The following is a 15,277-nucleotide window of genomic DNA, read 5'->3' on the forward strand; positions in this document are numbered from 1 at the left end:
ATAACCTAATAATATTTTGGTTTGTATTGTGTTTACTTTTTGATGAATGATAAGGACACTGATTACCGGCAAAGTTGAAACTTTGAAAATTTCGAGGGTTGTCTCTTGTCTGTTTAGTTTAGTTGTACATAATTTTAAAACGTTAAATAATTTAATAAATACCAACAATATGAACGACGCTGATACTTATAAATCGTATTTGAAGCGCACCGTTTATGTAGGTGGATTAGCTGAAGAAGTTGATGATAAAGTATTGAGATCTGCATTCATTCCTTTTGGGGATATAGTCGATGTCCAGGTAATGTATTTACTGATGTGTATCCATAATAGATCGATATTGGTTATCTTTATATAATATAAATTAATTCAATTTAAAATTTATTATGAATTTTAGATGCCATTAGACTATGAATCTGAGAAACACCGAGGATTTGCATTTGTTGAGTTTGAACAACCCGAAGATGCGTTAGATTCTATTGACAACATGAATGAAGCAGAGATATTTGGCCGCACTATTCGCGTTAATTTAGCTAAACCTCAAAAGATTAACAGAGGCTCAACCAGACCAGTATGGTCGGAAGATGACTGGCTTGTACAGTATGCTGGTAAGACATTGGAACCCAAGGACGATAAAAAAATTGAAGAAGACAAAAGCAAAGATGAAGCCAAGAACCCACAAGTTTATCTTGATATTAAAATTGGTAAAAAGGATGCTGGTCGAATTATCATCATGCTACGAGCTGATATTGTGCCACGTACAGCAGAAAATTTCCGTTGTTTATGTACCCACGAGAAGGGTTTTGGGTATCAAAACACTACGTTTCATAGAATTATTCCAAATTTCATGTGTCAAGGCGGTGACATTACTAATAACAATGGTACTGGCGGACTATCAATTTATGGAAAAAAGTTTGATGATGAAAATTTTGAACTAAAACACACAGGCCCGGGAGTCTTATCTATGGCTAATTCTGGACCAAATACAAATAGTTCACAATTTTTTATTTGTACAGCACGTACAGAATGGTTAGATAATAAACATGTTGTGTTTGGCCATGTGTTAAGTGGTATTGATGTTATGAAAAAAATAGAGAAATGTGGAACAAAAGCGGGTCTGCCAACTGAGAAAGTAATAATTGGTTCTTGTGGACAGTTAGCTTAGTGACATTTATATTTTTAATGAGACTTTTTTTGTATACATTAATTTTTATATTTTATTGATTAATGTAATTTATCTTTCAACATGTATTAATTAGTTTTGTAAATTATATATTTAAAAATGAAAATATTTTTTTCTTAAAAATACTAAGTGTAACATCGAGTAGAATGATTCTAGTTTCTCAATTTATCATATGATATATAAATGATAGTTGTTAAATCCAATAAATAATTATAACGAAAATAAAGATCATTGAGATGGTAATCTGTAAATAAATATTTATTAACATTGAGTATGAGTTTTAGGAGTACTAAAATTGTTAAGCTAAAAGTGGCCCATAGGGGGCTTTGTCCCCTACACCACCTTTAACTAACTAAAAAAAAATAATACATTTTCAAATAAAATCATAAATTATAAAATTAAAGAAAATCAAGATGAATCAGATTTTCAAAAAAGAAGCTTTTATCATTGATTTTAGAATATACTAGATTACTTGAATAGTATATTCTAAAATCAATGCTTTTATTAATTAATATACAACCTACCCCAGATACTTCCTTAACAATATGAAATCAATTAATAAAAGACTTTTTTTTTGTAATAATATATTACATACAATTTAGATTCATCAATTGTAACAAAGGAATAATAAATTAATTAATTGTGAATAAAACACGACTTAATGTTATTATATAGAAAAGGAACTACAGTGAGCTGCTTATTGTGATCACTGGTTTATAGAATCAACCGTTTATTGGAATAAAAATTGAAAGTCCCAAACCAGTTCTTATGTTATTAATGTTAAATTAACCTCATATTAGAATCACCAAGTACCAGATAATTAAATCATTTTTTAAGAATTTATCATTTTAATGGTATTTGAAACCTTCACTAAAAAGGAAAAAGAATTGTTTGGAAAAAGTTAAAAGGAGCTATTCAAAAATGTCGAAAACGACTTTTCAGTTGTTCCAAAAGTTATTGATACAATATACATTATTATTTATTTATAAATAATTAAAAATCATGTATATATTATATTAATTGAATATGGATTTTAATTTTAGGCTAATATGAAAATGAAATTAGTAGATTCTCAAGTACAATAAAAAATGGATAGTTTTTTTACTTTATTTTAATCTAATTTTAAACATACATATAAATATAAACTCATCAATAAAAAAAATGTTTTGTAGAAATCAACCGGTTAATAGAATCAAAATGATCTGAACCTATGTGATCACATTAAGCAGAACTCACTGTATATATATTAAATCAATTCTTCTAAATTTTTGTGCAACTTGCAAATATTTAAATTTTTTATGCCATAATTCCAGTTAACAGCAAACAAATCAGAATTCTATTCAATATTTCAGTTATAAATACTTAACATAAACTTGAGTTGAGACGACTAGATAGCCAATATCACATGCGTTATAAATTGGTAATCGTCTGATAACGACTTCAAATACCTAACCAATATAAACTGAATTTACTTAAATCTTAAACATTATATCAGAATAATTAGTCTTATAAAAAGTTTGATTTATTATATATTATTCTATAATAGTTAAAACATGATTAGATTAATACTTAAAATATTATTATCGCATAAATTAAATTGATGACAGTTATTTTAAGTAAAAAAAAAAAAACAGTGTATTTTGGCAAACAAAAAACAATAATAAATTTTCAACGATAACTAATTTACTTCTCGTAATTATGTAATATATCATAAGATTTTATTATTTTAATAGTTTATTGACTATTACACTTAGGAGCATAATAAGGTTTAATAAACTACCTTTATCATTTATTAATATGGAATTATTTTAACTTATAACATAATAAAACAAATTACTTAATACATTAATTTAAGTATAACATATTTATATATTTGTTTGTGTCATTTGGCCTAAATAATTTTTCTTGTGCGAATTTATTTTCTTCTTCCAAAATTCACTATGTTTTTCAAATTTAAATTTTTCTTTTGTATCAAGGTAATGCTTGAGTTTTGAACTAAAAAAAAATATTTTGAACTTTATAATCAGGGTGATTATTTTATCATTATAATTTTTTTGAATGAAAATATAAATTTATAATTTCATATTATGAAGCAGAATATTATTTGGAGTATTTCAATAGATAAAAATCAAAATTTGGATGAGCAGTTTAGGAGTTATAAATAATTAAAGTATAAGTGAATGGAGTGGAGTGGTACACCTCGTAAAATATTGGTCTACAACTCTACTCACTAACTTCTTCTGTAATACTTATTTTATAAACTACTTATCCAAATTTTGATTTTTATATATTGAAATATTCAGGAAAATTGTTCTGTTTCAGAATATTAAATTAAAAATACATAAAAAAAAGTAAAAACTTTAAAAATTATAACGACAAAAAAAAAATATTTTCAAAAACATTTATAGATTTTGAAATAATGGGTATTTTTTGATGAAAGAATTGCCCAGTATACATGTAAAAACAAAATAAAATATTACCCAATGTCGTTAACAATATTTGTATCACATGAAGAAATCCAAACAGATATTTTACTGTATTGACGCCTATTATACACAATACCACAAATATTATCGTTGTATGGATCATACATCCCTCCAATCATACTCAACAACTAAAAAAATAAAAATATATTTCCATTAGGTAGAGGTATAACAAAATGTATGTGGTAAAATAAATATTACAATATCCATCCAGTACTGATCTAATAGTCCATTATCCTTAATTAACCAACGTCCACCATTCTTGTTTGTTGGGTCTTCCCACATGGGTTTTATATCTGATTTAAATACAGAGTAATCACAGCCAGTCGTTAACATACTTGGTATTTTAATGTGATTAAATATACTGTGAAAGAAAACACAAAAATATTACATATATAATTATTAAATGTGTGCATGTTTTTTTTAATACCCAAGGTAATAAGAATATATTATTCTTAAAGGGAAACATTAAATCAATATAAGCAATATTTTTCCTTTTTAATTTATATAAATAACATATATTACTAGGTATATACTCTCTATACTACCTTAGTGGATTGAATAAAGTATCCGACCCGGGAAATTACTGTGTTACAGGCCCACCAATTACCAAGTAAATCAGTCTCGAGTTATAATACGACTATTGGCCCAAAGGGAACTTTTCCGGTATCCAGATGATCCAATTCGCCGCTATATACTACTATACTATATAGCTTGAATATAAAATGAATAATTCTGTTTCCATTGAATTAACAGCATTCAAATTTAGAATATATTGAGTAAAATATGGATTAATGTAAGTATTATTGATATTGACCATTGACCAATTTTAAAAATAAGTGTATCATGAATTTTTACAAATTAAAAAAAAAAAAGTACCTAATTATTAATGTAAATTCTAAAAATTAAATATTACCTCATCAATAAATGTACATGTAAATTAATTAACACATGATACATAACACTGACAGAACTTAAAATGAGGTAATTATAATAGGCAAGTTGGTAGTCATAACACTTATTTAGTGACTTATAAAGCGTAGGTATGTCTTTTAAGTTAAAGAACTTCTAGCAATGTTATGTTTATATATTTTGTTGGTAAGTACTTGCCTCCAAAACTTTTCAACGCTGTCAAACTCACACAACCCGTACAAATTATCGGTCCAATTTTCGTCTGGGACCACAGTTCCGCTGAATTTCCAGTACCATAGTTTCCAAGAGTCGTTCAACAAATGAACGTTACCTACTTCGTCTTTATCAATTAGTGCCATTGCATTTAGATTTCATAAGTCTGTAACGATATGTCGATATGCGTCGTCAAAAAAATGTGTCAAATGACCGACAATATACGATAATATAGAGCGTCGGTTGGACTTGGAATCAACGAGTCGCAGTTTGCTGGCGTAGGTCGTAATAACTTACATTCACGACATACTATGGAAGTAAAATCTAAATGAATTACCTACCTCGGTTGTATGAGCACTATAAAAAACCATCGACGTCAATGCGATTAAAAACGGATTGATTTCCTAAAGATCGCGCAACACAGGTATTGAAGAGAAACGGATTTATATTAATATATAAAAAATAACAACAACGTGTAATGAGTAATGGCCAGAACGGTGACGTACAAGCTACAGTTCTTATAATGTTACATTATACATTAATACACGATTAAAGGTCTTTAATCGTGGTTATATTAAATTAGGAAAAACGGTCATCTTAAATAGCCGATTCAGTACGTAACTTTTAAGTAAATATTGATGTCCGCGGCTGTGCCATGTGACAGCACTGTTTTTTAATCGATTATCATTGTCATCATGTACCATGTCTTTGAAGATTGCACAATTTTAGCTCCTATACCGCTGATAAGAGATTAGTGAGTACCACTCACATTAAGTTGCATTTACTACGATTATTAGGGGCAATTTAGTAACTAAATTGAACACCTAATAATAAATTATTGCCCATATTGTATATGAATATATGAATATATAACCATTATTAAAATAATACGAATATACTTATTTTTCAATAAAATTAGTTTATTAATCAAAATTATACATTTTTTGTACATTTTTAATTATTCTAGTAGTCAACTACATAAATGACGTCAGGTTTAATAATAAATTAACTTTGTGTTGGTAATTTTCTATAGTTAAGTACACAATAATCATTCAACAATGCCATGGTGTAAAGCAGGGCAGTACTCAGAAAAAATTGTGGGTGAGGTTTAACCCACCCTCCTAGGTATGAACGGTCTTGGTATAAAATAAAATTTATAATTATATAATATAGGTAAAACATTTGAGTTACCTCGAATCTTTAAATTATTACAAAATAATTGACATCAATATTTATCTTTAAATAAATAGTTTCGTCTAAATTTAAATTTAAATTACCTATTAAAAATAATTGCTTTTATATATTTATTCGATTTTATGGTTTTAGTATGAACTAATAATAAGGACTCTTGTATTAAATTTATAAGAATTTTAAACCAACAAATAAGTTTTTATCAACAGTAACAGTTATTGAAAAAAAAATGTTCTAATTCCTATAAATAGTTCAAAAAGAGTAGAAATGTATTTTATTTATAAATATAAAATGATAATATAAACATTTGGTGAAAAATTCAAGTACTTACGAATAATTATTTTCGAGTTACAAAAAAAACCACAAAATTGATTTGTGTTAACATTCCCATTTTTTCTTAATTTATTTGTTTAAGTACCCTAATACAAAAAAGTACTATGTACTAGTTTAAGTTTTGGGCCGGATCAGGCCGCAAAAAAATGGCCTGTGCTGATCTTTATTGTGTACTCATAAACATACAAAAGAAAAACACATCATTGTAAAATCAATACATTAATATCTAAAATGCATAAGCAAAACATTAAAAACATAAATTCAGTCATAAGATAGTTTGAATGTAAGAAAAAAATATTTTGGGATATTTGAAAAAAATTTAATTAAGAATCCCCAATATAATCGTATATATATACAAATACAATCAAAAATACAGGATAAAATAAATGTCATAAGACAGTCCATTACTATGTAAAACTTTATAATTCAAAATAATATTCAAATCTACCAAAATTAATCGTTCATAATATATAAAGAACATTAAGTATTTATACAAATTAAACACACTATCTCTCTCTCCTTCTATGTATATATTTCCATAGTCATATTAGTAACATCAGAGGTATTCAAACTTTTTAATCCAACGACTTATTCATTTTTCATTACATTTTGTTTGCTCTTAAATTATTAAAGACACAAAAAGAAAATATTTTTAATTTATAATAAATACATCAAATGCCTACATCAGATAAAAATGTAATAATATTTGTAAATAGAAAAGTAAAATTAAATGTATAAAGTTTAGAACAAAATAATACATTAAACGCAATAATCACTAATATTTTTTTCTCTTCTGTGCAACCCCTGGAAAGCTGGGAGCTACGACACAGTTTGAATACCTCTAGGTTATATTATAATATATTAAAGAAATTATAATTATTTCAATTTGAAGTAGATACTTAGCCATTTTTTTTTTTTTTATAAAGTTTCATGTAATAACGTTATTTAAAATGTTATAGTTACATTGAAAAAACAAATTTTTAATTATTACAACACTTAAATACACATAAAAGGATATTTGGAAGACAAATTAATTTATCTCAAAAATTGTATCACAATTTTGAACATAAATAATATTAAAGTATGGATCGATGATATTAAAAATGTTGAAATGTATTTTCAGAATTTAGGATCAATATTTTTTATAAATTGAAAGAATATAAAAAAATACTCTGGTATATAAACTAAAAAAAATATTTTTAACTAAAATAGAATGAGAATCATATTATTTATACACTTGTGTATATACTTATGAATACAATAAACTAACAATAAGAACTATGATTTTAAAATCTAAATAAAAAATAAATCATTATTACCATATGGCATATACTATATTTTATATATTATATAATCAATGAAAAAAAAAAAATCATAAAATTAGCATCATTTAAATTAAATACATAGAGCTCAATAAAAGGTTTATGTACTTATAATCTGAATAATTAATAACATTCAATTAAAAATTAGAATTTTATCAGTTGAATACAATAATTTACATTAAACACAACACAAATATATTTGTAATCATTTTTCAGAGTAAAAATAAATAAATTATTCATATCCGATAGATAATTTTAAGTTTTTTTTTAAATGGAATACATTACTTTCATGCACCATCAAAAATACAAAACTAATTTTAGTTTATAAGTTATTTTCTGTACTTGTGAATAAATAATTTATAATCTACAATATATATTATTATGCAAATCTACAATGATATTTCATATATTGGAAGCAGATAGGAAATAGTGATACAAAATTATATATTGTGAGCATTCAATTAAAAAAAATCAATTTCATTTTACAAAACAATCTTTTATACTGTAAATGTTAATACTATAATATACATGTTGCTAAAAAACACTTCAAATTAAATTTCAATTTTGGAATCTTGTCAAATTAAGAAAATGTCACGATGTATTTTAATAGAATACTCACTATATACCATAACACACTATACCTTGTACAATATTAAATTTAGTTATAAATTATTATGTAAACAAAAAGAAAATTTGAAAATAAAATGTACAGCCTAAGCTATCACAAAATAACACAAAATAAAACTTTTTTTTTTTAAATATAATTTAAATTAACATGAAAAAATCAAAATACCAACAAGACTTTAAGAATACCGATAAAGTACACTTCTTTCCAATTCAAATCTATATTATCACAGTAGTGAGTACCCTGAAAATATACTTTAAAGTTTAATTTTAACTGTTTTGAGAAAAATGTATTTTAATTGGACAATGTGAGTCTTAGGTTTTCTGATATACAATTTAATTTTATTAGATACTAGACTTCAATTAATTTAGTAGGTATATAATAATTATATAGAATAATGAGCAATTTTTGAAGATGTAAATTATTCTATCAAGGATAAAACTTATGATAAAAAATGATTACGTCATACAGATGATTTTTTTTCTCGTCAACAATATTGAAACAATGGAAATAAGGCCAAAAAACCTTAAATTATAATTAAAAAATAAAATTAATAAAAATATTCATAATATAAGATATACAGCGAGGACATTGCTACTTATAAATTACAAATGTATTAATTACTAAAAAAAATATAGTAAATAAAGCTACAGTTGTTCAGTATTTTTAAATTTCTGACTTATAATTATTAGTACATAAACATAAATATATATATAATATATAATATATAGTTTATGGTAGTTAAAATTTTTTTAAACATGTTTGTGTAAATGTGTTGTATTTTGTATGTATACTTAATTTTATATCACAGATATATGTGACTAGTTCACAACTTTTCTGTGTAATCCCACCAGTCTTTCTCATAACCTTCGTGAACATGCTCTAACAACACTTTTCGCCGACTTTCGCAGTAACTAAAAATAATAAAATTAGTTTTTTCAATTAGTTATATAAGAAAATATTTTGATAAAATAAGTGAAATTTAAAATAAAATAGGATTGAAGAATACTACATATAATTAAGAATTCATAGATTTAATTAAATACATATTCGTTTAATTTGCCATTACATACAGATTAAGAATATGATGTAATTATAATATTTAAGTTAAAATAAATAAAAATTGACTTTAAATTAGTTTAAAAGACCTAATATATATTCTTAGGATTTATTAATAATATTTGGAAACCATTTTAATTTAAAAAAAAATGTATTACCGATATTTATCTTGAACTTTCTGCTTGATGTCAGCTAAATTTTCTGAAGTGATATCTCTTTCTAAATACTCTGATAGAGTTTCAGTAGCACTTTCTAAGTCTCGCTGGTTATCCTAATATAGTAAAAATACTAAAATTTAGTGACAATAATTAAATAGATAAATCTATATAATTAATTAGATTTACCTCAAAAAGAACTGATTGGTTATTCTTCTTCAAATAGTATGCAAACACATAAGTGTACATAAGTGTTTGTCTACATTGACATAATATATCAACAGCTTTTTTTAAAAATTGTACCTACAATTTAATTCATAATTATTAATTTTGTTTATAAAATTTAATTAAATAATTATAATAGGCATTAAAAAGAAAAAAACAATTTAGTGTATTTAAAATTAATTAATACCTCAATCCAAGACATGTTATGTTGTTGCATTTCTTCCATTTTTTCTTTAACACTAGCATAAAGTTTGTGTTCAAACTTAAGCGATTGCATATGATTCATATAACGGTTACAGTAGAAAAGATACCTCTGTAAGGCAGCTCTGGATCTTTCTTGAGCATCTCTAGCAGCTTTAGCTTCTTCTTCATCATACCGATTACAGTTATACCTACATAATATTAAAATTAATATAATAATACTAATAGACAAGTTATATAAAGTTATTCTTTCTTAATTTTACCATGAAGATCCGTGTGGTTCCCATGGGCCAAGGCATACCCAACAAAAGTCAGTTTTGCAATTTTGATTTTTACAAACCATATGGTTGCAACCACCATCTTTTTCTATAGTTACATTACATTTAGGACACTCCTAAAAGTATGATAAAAATATTTTTAAAAAATTTGATAAAAAAAAATAATAGAAATAAGTAGCTAATACTTAATCTAATTTAAAAGTATAAAATTGAATTTTAAATTAAAGATTAATCAATTATAAATATATTGACAATAAGTTATTTTAGTAGCAGTCTACAGAAATTATTAATAACAATATTATTTGGATTTAGCAAGAATAAAAGATGCTACATTAACATGGTTAACAGATACTATAAACTATTAATATAAAAAGAATGATTATACATGATGGAAAGAGGCTCAATGTATTAATTTATGTTAAAAACTAAAATATGTACTGAGTTTAATAAAAGATGCAGAGATAATTCAAAAGATTGATATAACTAAATAATTATACCATAAATTAAATGGAACAAAGAAAAAATAGAAGACAAGGGAAATTCTTAAAAAGCAAAGATGATAAAAACATGACAGATTGACAAAAATAATAAATTTGACATAAAAATTGATTTATCAAGGGACATGGTCTGACTGGACTAGACAAAAATCAGTTGCCACCTGATGTTACTCATATAGACAGAGTAGGTATAAAATATAAATATATATAATAATTTTTAAGAATTCTATAAATTAGATAATTTCCAAGTTTGAAATCAGTGTTTTGTATTAATAATACATCAAAACTCTCCAAAATTAATTTGGGTGTATATCACAATACAATAATAATATAGTAAATTTCCAAAAAAATTTAGTTAAATATCTTTTATGTATTATTATTAGGAAATACATAATCTATACAATACAAATAGTATAGTCAACAAACATATGTAATAGTAATATTCAGAGGTGCGCTGTGGGGGGAGGGGCTAGGACGCTTGGTTTAAAGGGGCGCCAAAAAAATTGAAATGCATAATGATAAATAAAACAGGGGGCGAATATTTTTAATTTAGTCCTGGGCGCCAAATCTTAATGGCACGACTCTGGTAATATTAAAAGTTTATAATATGAGTGTCTTACAGTTCATCAACAATATTTCAATCAAATATATCATATGTAAGTATTCAATGGTATAAAAACAATTTATAAGTATATGATAACATGATTAGTAATCTAGTGGAAAAAAATAAATATTTATTATTCAACTAAAAACATTTTTGCTATTAAAAAAAACACTATTTCAAATTTTTATGAAATAAAATCTAACTTTTTAACTTATATGTTTATACTTAGCATAAAGCCTATGACTATTAATAGATATTATCAAAATAAAAATTATATCATAAAAAAGAGGTATGTTAAGGTATTAACTTTAAAAGCAATAAAAAAACAATTCTAATTACAATTTGTTTAAGTACTTGTGTAGGTACCCTTTAAAATTTTTCAATAATACATGATGATAGTTTTTTATAGCTTAAAAAAAATTAAAAACTTAATAATGATCTATAATATCCTAATAAAAATTTGACTTGATAATGTAGATAAAAAAGAATCATAGGGTCGCTCAAAATTGGCAAAATAAATAATTGTTTACAAAATTACTTTAGTATTAGCTGCAATCCAATTTGAAGTTTCTGAATCATCATCACATTTTTTGATCCATTTCCTTAATAAATTACATTTAACAGGATCATGCCAATTTTCTCCACACACAAAACAAAATACATGCAAACATCGACAGATCACTGGTTTTGAATCAATATACTGGGCTTTAATAACATTATTGCAGTCAGGTGATGGACACCAACGTAATAATCTGTTACACTATTTTAAAACAACAAAATTAAAATTTATAGAGATACAGATAAAATATACAGAGATAAAATAATTTACTTCAACAAAACTATTAGTAATCAGATGTTGATATTTCATTCGAACTTTTGGATCTCTGACTAATCGCATAACAGTGGCATCATCGACTAATATATCACAACCACTTGCTGCACATGCAATTGTTTGACCAACACCTTCTTCAATAATTTTTGTTGTTAAATATTCTGTCCAACATTGTGTACAGAATCGATGATTACATTCTAATCCAGTCATCATCTATAAGTATAAAAAAAAGATGTTCCATAATGCTTTAAATAAACCCTTAATAGTAATTAACTTACATTGTTTGGGAGCCTTACAAAGCAAATAGCACAATCTTCCATTCCAGGAGTACCTCTACTACGTGTAGATGTTGGCTGTAAGAAAATATGTAAATGATAAAAATATTAATTACTAGTCGGGTTACTAGTACCAACTAAATTAAATTTTAAATATGATATAATAATAATCAAAATAATTTTGTTATAATTAGATAAACTAATTGTTAATTTTATTGGAATTATTGAAATTTAGTATATAACATTACAACAATATAATTTATTATACTAAAAAAGTACTACTTAGTTACTAATATAGTATCACATAAAATTTATCATACTGCCACCATTGATAGTCAGATTAATTTAAAAATTTGAAATTTATGACCAATACCTATTTGTCAATGATATTATCATTATTCCTAGTGTATATTATGTAATGACAAGTGCATACCTGTCTTGTCTTATAAACATTATTAAAAATGAGTCATTTTTAATAATATTTAAAACTAGTATTTTATATTTATAATAAAACAATGAAATTATCTTTAAAAAATTGTCCTGTTATTTTGTTTAATTATGTGTAAATATTTAATATAAATTATAACTATAGTACAATTTAAACATCATTCATTTTTTTTACAATTTATAAAATAAAATGGTTATCTAGTGACAAAATAATCAATTTTATACTATGCAGTGGCAATAATAAATAAGTAAAATTAATAGATATTAATTTTGTTTTAACTCAAAAACATATTATCTTAATAACATATAAATAATATGAGAATATTACAGCATAGAATAAGCTAATTAAAATGTGTTAACAATACAATTAAATAATAGATACTTTTCAATTATCGTATTCCAACTTGTATACGTAAATAGGCCAAATGGCAACTGGTAAAAGTTTTAAATCCGTTATCATACTCCAATCAGATTAGTATTTATTTTAATATATGCAGATGAATTACAAATATAATTCTATAGGCTTGATTAGTGGAACATATACTATTAAACATACATGACGATCGGCTAAAGAACATAATAAAGAATAATTACAAACTTGGTCTATGTTAGATCCCCTCATATAACTGAATTTCTGATGTAAAAAAAAAAAAATTATTAACTGTGTAATTGCTATTTACTCAAGTAATAAATTATATAGAAGTTTATTAAATCCAAATTTATAATTAAAAGTATCTACCTATATCCCATATGATAAATATAATATGTAAAAAGTAATAAAAAAAACCTAGTTAATATAACAGAAATAAAATGAAAGTCTGCAGTACCTAGTCAATTGGCTGAAGGTGTACGATAACCAAAAAGTACCAAATAATACTATAAATATACAATAGTCAATAATAAAGAATATGACTCTAAAAAATTCAATACCAAGAATGGTGATTTAACACGTTCGACGCCAATGTCAATACATAGTTGACATGAGTAAATGGGCGCCCGAAGCTGGTGTCAACGCGTTGTTGATATGTAGTGGCCTGTCTGGTATTATGACTTTATTTAAGTGGTTAAAGCCATACACATTTGAAATTTGTGTCAGCTATTCATTACCAAAAATTCACCAATTTTACGCGCGTATGTCAAATCGGCGTCGAACGAGTTAAGTAATCTAAAATGCATTGTTAAAACATTATTCATAAAAATAATTCATTACCCTCTGTATAATTGGTTGAGTTCTTTTAAATGGATTTATTACTCTAGCCTCAGAGAATAATTTATCCTGGTCACCATCGTAAAACCGTTCCATTAACTTTTCTTTGTCCCATTTAAAATGATTCAACAAAATGCGAGTCGTTGTAGCAGGCATCTAAAATTACCAAAACATAATATACCAGTCAGAAATTATATCTCCAAAATTATAAACGCAAAGGTTATCTAATAACATATATTATGTGCATACAATAATAGTTCTCTAAAACAAGGTCATGTATTGCATTTATGAAAATAAACTATCATTATGCTTACTTGAAGCACAGTATTCACGTCTTTGATGCAATCAATCATGTGTTGAACAATATTGTCTGTGGACAGAACTTCAAAGGGAAAATCATCAACGTCTTGGTTTTTTTCACGTTCGTGCCGCACATCAACCTCCATTGCAAAATCCACATCATCTCCGCTAGATTCATTTCCAGAGTCTATATCGTTCAACGCATCCTCATCCGAGTCCATCGCAACAGCTAATTCCAATAAAATTCAACAGCAAGACAATTTTGATAAAAATGTAGGTATCTTGAACTTATAAAATTTTAATTTTTCTTTCAATATCGCGCTCGCCAAACAACGTACGAGCGCGTCGATTGTTATTGTTATTCGTTTGTTGTTTTCTAGGCGTGATGATGACTGGTGGTGGACGGTGGTGGCCCAGTGAGCGTATTTTGAAAAAAATAATAATAATTATTTATGTATCAGAAATATATTTTTGTTTTAAACAATTTTTTTTTTATTTTGCCTAGCAAGTAGCAATCAGTTGTTTTCTGACCCCGGTGACGTCATCCACTTTGTGATCTTGTTTCCCTCTATAACCTCTTTGGCTTTTATTAATATTCAAAATGGTAAACACTGACTGTTGCGTAGCAATTCGGACTCCTACTACTTCTATCCCCATAGGCCATAGTACTACAAAAAAAATTAGCAAAACCCTTTAGAAGACCTTTTGTCAACTACATCCCCGAATATATTTTAACCGCGTAATTTGTCATTTGTACTTACATAATTTAAAAAATGTTTAAGGGTAAAAATTTAAAATAATTAAAAAATATAAATTAATTGTTATTTGTATATAATTTAAATAATTTATTTAACATTTTTTAAATTATATGAGACAAATGACAAATTACAATTATTGACAATGTTAAATGCAGATTGCAGCTACACACCTATACGTAT

General features: G+C 25.4%; 3 protein-coding genes across 3 annotated transcripts; 1 reads left to right on the top strand and 2 right to left on the bottom strand.

Annotated features, from left to right (window-relative positions):
- The first annotated feature begins 38 nt into the window (after positions 1 to 38).
- On the top strand, positions 39 to 1,423 carry LOC132930972 (peptidyl-prolyl cis-trans isomerase E). Its single transcript, XM_060997108.1, has 2 exons — positions 39 to 298; positions 395 to 1,423. Exons 1-2 carry the CDS (start codon positions 47 to 49, stop codon positions 1,160 to 1,162), a joined length of 1,020 nt encoding a protein of 339 aa, XP_060853091.1. The 5' UTR covers positions 39 to 46; the 3' UTR covers positions 1,163 to 1,423.
- A 1,524-nt stretch (positions 1,424 to 2,947) lies between these two features.
- Positions 2,948 to 5,415, bottom strand: LOC132930973 (eukaryotic translation initiation factor 4E-like). The gene is made up of 5 exons (XM_060997109.1): positions 5,130 to 5,415; positions 4,774 to 4,954; positions 3,865 to 4,027; positions 3,661 to 3,794; positions 2,948 to 3,175 (listed from the first exon to the last, which is right to left on the bottom strand). Exons 2-5 carry the CDS (start codon positions 4,932 to 4,934, stop codon positions 3,046 to 3,048), a joined length of 588 nt encoding a protein of 195 aa, XP_060853092.1. The 5' UTR covers positions 4,935 to 4,954; positions 5,130 to 5,415; the 3' UTR covers positions 2,948 to 3,045.
- Positions 5,416 to 7,404: 1,989 nt separating this feature from the next.
- On the bottom strand, positions 7,405 to 14,863 carry LOC132930971 (E3 ubiquitin-protein ligase ariadne-1). The gene is made up of 10 exons (XM_060997107.1): positions 14,354 to 14,863; positions 14,043 to 14,195; positions 12,389 to 12,463; positions 12,108 to 12,323; positions 11,817 to 12,038; positions 10,163 to 10,293; positions 9,886 to 10,090; positions 9,663 to 9,776; positions 9,477 to 9,589; positions 7,405 to 9,173 (listed from the first exon to the last, which is right to left on the bottom strand). The coding sequence occupies exons 1-10, from the start codon at positions 14,558 to 14,560 to the stop codon at positions 9,086 to 9,088; spliced, it is 1,524 nt and encodes a 507-aa protein (XP_060853090.1). The 5' UTR covers positions 14,561 to 14,863; the 3' UTR covers positions 7,405 to 9,085.
- Positions 14,864 to 15,277: the final 414 nt, after the last annotated feature.

The sequence above is a fragment of the Rhopalosiphum padi genome, chromosome 4 (genome assembly GCF_020882245.1).
Source record: "Rhopalosiphum padi isolate XX-2018 chromosome 4, ASM2088224v1, whole genome shotgun sequence".
Classification (NCBI taxonomy): domain Eukaryota; kingdom Metazoa; phylum Arthropoda; class Insecta; order Hemiptera; family Aphididae; genus Rhopalosiphum; species Rhopalosiphum padi.

Bases quoted from the DNA above. Each gene is read 5' to 3' on its own strand.
- LOC132930972 (XM_060997108.1), top strand. From the start codon at position 47: ATGATAAGGACACTGATTACCGGCAAAGTTGAAACTTTGAAAATTTCG. The intron at 299-394 runs GTAATGTATTTA...TATGAATTTTAG, and splicing joins GGGATATAGTCGATGTCCAG to ATGCCATTAGACTATGAATC.
- LOC132930973 (XM_060997109.1), bottom strand. From the start codon at position 4,934: ATGGCACTAATTGATAAAGACGAAGTAGGTAACGTTCATTTGTTGAAC. The intron at 4,028-4,773 runs GCAAGTACTTAC...TTTCTTTCACAG, and splicing joins AGCGTTGAAAAGTTTTGGAG to TATATTTAATCACATTAAAA. The intron at 3,795-3,864 runs GTAATATTTATT...TTATTTTTTTAG, and splicing joins ATCAGTACTGGATGGATATT to TTGTTGAGTATGATTGGAGG.
- LOC132930971 (XM_060997107.1), bottom strand. From the start codon at position 14,560: ATGGACTCGGATGAGGATGCGTTGAACGATATAGACTCTGGAAATGAA. The intron at 12,039-12,107 runs GTAAATTATTTT...GTTTTAAAATAG, and splicing joins TTACTAATAGTTTTGTTGAA to TGTAACAGATTATTACGTTG. The intron at 9,777-9,885 runs GTATTAATTAAT...ATTAAATTGTAG, and splicing joins ATAACATGTCTTGGATTGAG to GTACAATTTTTAAAAAAAGC.